Here is a 4,058-nt window from a genome sequence, read left to right on the forward strand (position 1 = left end):
AAAGACCATAAATAAATAAATAAATAAATAAATAAATAAATAAATAGTTAGATAAATAAATATACTTATTACTAGTCACTCACCATCAGAGGTTTCTAGTTTTAATCATAGCATCATAGATTAGGACACTTACACACTTCTCATTTTGCCTCTAAAACTCTGAAATCCCAAATTTTTTGAAACCGGAAGGTTTATCACAAATATTATGTACAAAAAGTTTGGATTTGGGGATATATTGGATATTTATTTGATATTTCCTTTCCTAAGTCAGTAACTTTATAATTTGGTTACTAGGATAGACTGTTGCATTTTGGCTTCTGAATTAAACTCGGAGATCATTCCAAGCCTGTGAACTTCATTGGAATACCCAGACATTTTCTGAGAAAACTTTACCCCCCTCCCCCATAGGGCCAGGTCTCCAAGCTGCCTTTTGGAAACTGGGTTCACTCTACCTTGAAGGATATTTCTGTTGTCATGGTGAATCCATGGGTGATGACGGGCTCTTCCTCTGCGGTCCTTCCCTTCCAGCAGTCCAGCTCCACGCAGCGACATCCAGACAGAAGCACCTGGCGATACATCTCTACAGAGGAGTTCCCAGCCAACTGACCAGCTGCAAAATAAACCCCAGAATCCTTTGAGTCAAGGAAAATATGGTATGCGGGCTTCATCAAAAGCTCTTTTGGCGAACAAAGCACCGGAGTTGCCCAGGTGGCATCAGGGCTCCCTAGTGTGGGTTGGGAGGAGAAGAGAAGACAGGAGAGGAGAGGGAAAGGTGTTGTAATAGTAACAAGGACAAATACTGAGTATCTGCTTACTGGAAGCCAACTACAGACCTTTATAGTCAACAGTTGGTCTTGAAAGAAATCAATTCTCTGGTATACTATTTTATAAGAAACAGAATCCACTCCAGATAATGAAAGAGGCACAGAACAGTTGAGTTACCCAAGTTTCCATGGGGAATACATAGATACACAGTTTTGTTCATAGAAGATACTTAGTAAGCGAAGATGGCAGCACTCCCCAAACTGGTGTACAGTTTTAATTCATATTAAACCCAACAGAAATATGGCTGCAGAAATTGATATTCTGACCCAAGCATCACATGGCAATATTGGTGGTGGTGAGTTTAATTAGCCAACGGAATCTTGAAAAATATAAACGAAGTTGGAAAAAAATCACACTTTCCAATTTTAGAACTTACTATCAAGTTATAGTAATCAAGATAGCATGGCAACAGTACAGGAAGAGTACACGGGTAAATACAAAAGAAATGAAAGCTTAGAAATAAACCTGCAGTTCATCGCTCCTTGACTTTCAACAATGTAGCCAGTAAAACTCAGTACAGAAAAATTAGTGTGTTCAATGAGTTGACCTGAGGCAATAGGACAGTCACACGCCAAAACAAACAAACAAACTGGATCCCTATTTCACACCACATAGACTAAATTAATGCAAAATTGATCAAGTCCTAAGTGTTGAGAGCTAAAAATACGAAGGTCGTAGAAGAAACACAGGAAGCACCAACAATTGTGTTGTGTGTAGCCAACAGCAACAGTGCAAGCAACAAAAAGAATACTAGGGATACTTGATAAAATTGGTATTTGTGAGCAGAGCCAAAGGAACCTAGGGAAGCTGCTGTGTAGCTAGGAAGGAGTGAGCAGTCTCCACCAGCGTCCCCGTACTTAGTTTTGAGCGCGACCTTCCCATGTCCTTGTTAAACGCAATTGATTCTGAGGGAGGGGAAATATGACAACAAACCCCCTCTGGATTTGGAATACCATGTGGTAGAAGGAGAAAACGTCACAACTGCCCCTCGACACTTTAAAATACCACATTAAATAATAACTACAGGTTGGACAAAAGGAGGAAGGAGGGGGTAGCAGGCTTTGTGAAGGCACTTTGAGGCGGGGCTATTTCCTCCTAGTAAAATATGGCTATTATTTGTATAGGTGTACTTTTTGTTTTTTTCTTTCTTTAGTTTTTTTTTTTTTAAGTCTGCTCTAGTATGTGATCCCACCCCCCACTTTGTTTTGGTCAAAAGAATTAATTATTAGTCATATATTTGACCCTGGGTGGAGATAAAACTTTCTGAACCACCCAAATTATCATAGGATTACTATGTGGTCAGAGGTTTTTCAGAAGAAAGACATAACTAGTCTCTCCCTTCAGAATGAACTCAAGTGGCCATGTCAACCACCTGGACAGAAAACACCCCCAAGGCAAGCTGTTTCTTCCAGAGATTTTAGAAAGCAATACAAAATATACCTAAAAATGGAGATTAGTACCTGGGTCGGTCTGACTAACTACTACTTCCCTGCAGGAGAGTGCTTCCTTTGGCCCTTTCTTCTTCACTTTGTAATAAGCTCCACCCATCTTCCATATTGTTTTCTGAGTGTCTTTCTTGTCTGAATTCTTTTGACAAAGTTCACCTGGTTTGAGGACCTGAGGAGAACTGGTGAGATCAGAGTGTACTCTGTTCTATGCTTACTGCATACTATATAAAACGTTGGCTTCAGGTTGTCTTGTTCTGAAAGACTCCAATTACAAACAGCCTTTGACTCCAGTTTGAGTACAGATGCAGAGGAAGAATGTCTCTGTATCTTGACTGGCACGTGGCTACCACCATGTATCCAACTTCATGAAGCAGAGCATAATATACAAGTTATTCTTGACTGTGAAAAGGGTGCTGCCCTATGAGTTTATTACCATGAATCGGGACCCATAAGCAGATGTGTGTATCAAATCTATAAGAGTAAAACCAGATACCAGGATCAATTGGACACACAACACTGAGAAAAGAATACAAGGCTTGGGCTTCATCAAAAGGTGGACACCTAACACCACGATGACAGTAACCTTTGATGTGGAACAATCTTTTTGAAGACTGTGAAGATGTGTTGCTCTCATTGGTTTAATAAAGAGCTCAATGGCCAATGCCTAGGCAGGAAGAGGTTAGGCAATACCTTGAGGGACAGGGAGATGTTGCGGGAGGTCCTCCCACTCCTCCAGCCTATAGCTGCTGAGATACCAGCCCACTGGGGCATGGTCTCTCTCCCTTTAAAAAAGCGGCCACTTCCCTCTCCGCTCTCTCTCACTTCCTGCTCCTTGGGCGACTAGACTCCCTTCCTGGTTACGCAGAGGGCTGTGATCTGTAAGTTTTTCCCCTTTAAATAAATACCACCCTATTAATCATAATTCCAAACTGGTGTGGCATTGCTTGTGACTTACGCCTTCAGTTGGCACCCAACGTTTGGTGTTAGGACCTCTCCCTACCCCGCTCGGCTCCAGGCAGCGAGTTCGGCTTGGCGCGAGCCTCCCTTCCTCAGCACGGCGGCCTTGTTGGCGGCGGCCTTGTTGGCCTGTGTCTTGTGCGTGGAGCTAGCAGCTTAATACTTCCAGTACCCACGCACCCTATCATCTGCCTCCCCACGTGGATTTTAAACTCCACAGGCCTGCATAGCCTCTGCCTGTGTGGTTTGCTCTTTTCTGAGTCATTTTAAAATCTCCCTTGCAAACACAGCTCTTAAGTGGCGCAAACCAGAGCACGCGGTTGCTGAAAGCTGCAACCCCTCAGGGTGACTCTGTCATGTGGAGGCATAAGCGGCTTCCAGGTTACTCTTCACTACCCCTGGATTCTGGGTTTCTGCTTCCGTCTCTGGAATTGATTTAATTACATTTACTCTGTTGAGAAACTTGCATTTTCCAGTTTTTAACATCTACTAAGACACTGAAACAGGACCCCATTTTCATCGCGACTCAGCAACAGCGCCACCTGCTGGATAATAGGTAATATGGCAGTTTTCTTTTCTAACGCAAATTTTACTGCTTTGTTTTCACTAATACAATGAATTAGTAAATTTGTATTTGCTAATACAATGGATTACATCATACAAGGTTTATACGATTATGGGGATACCTTAATTTGCTTGTTACTAGGTTTAAGTTTTCTTTTCCATATTCTATCATTAAGGAAGAATATGGCACTCCTAAGAACGATAGAATCTTTACGAACTAATAATGAACAACTAATTGACAGGATTAAAATTATTGAAAATCAG

General features: G+C 41.8%; 1 protein-coding gene across 1 annotated transcript in view; it reads right to left on the reverse strand.

The window, feature by feature from the left end:
* Plcb1 (phospholipase C beta 1) overlaps positions 1 to 4,058 on the reverse strand; it is a 691,541-nt gene that overhangs the window by 163,439 nt on the left and 524,044 nt on the right. Inside the window, exon 11 of the mRNA XM_005365666.3 lies at positions 453 to 610. Coding sequence (XP_005365723.1) covers positions 453 to 610 — 158 coding nt within the window. The remainder of the gene's footprint in view (positions 1 to 452; positions 611 to 4,058) is intronic.

The sequence above is a fragment of the Microtus ochrogaster genome, unplaced genomic scaffold (genome assembly GCF_000317375.1).
Source record: "Microtus ochrogaster isolate Prairie Vole_2 unplaced genomic scaffold, MicOch1.0 UNK3, whole genome shotgun sequence".
Lineage (NCBI taxonomy): Eukaryota > Metazoa > Chordata > Mammalia > Rodentia > Cricetidae > Microtus > Microtus ochrogaster.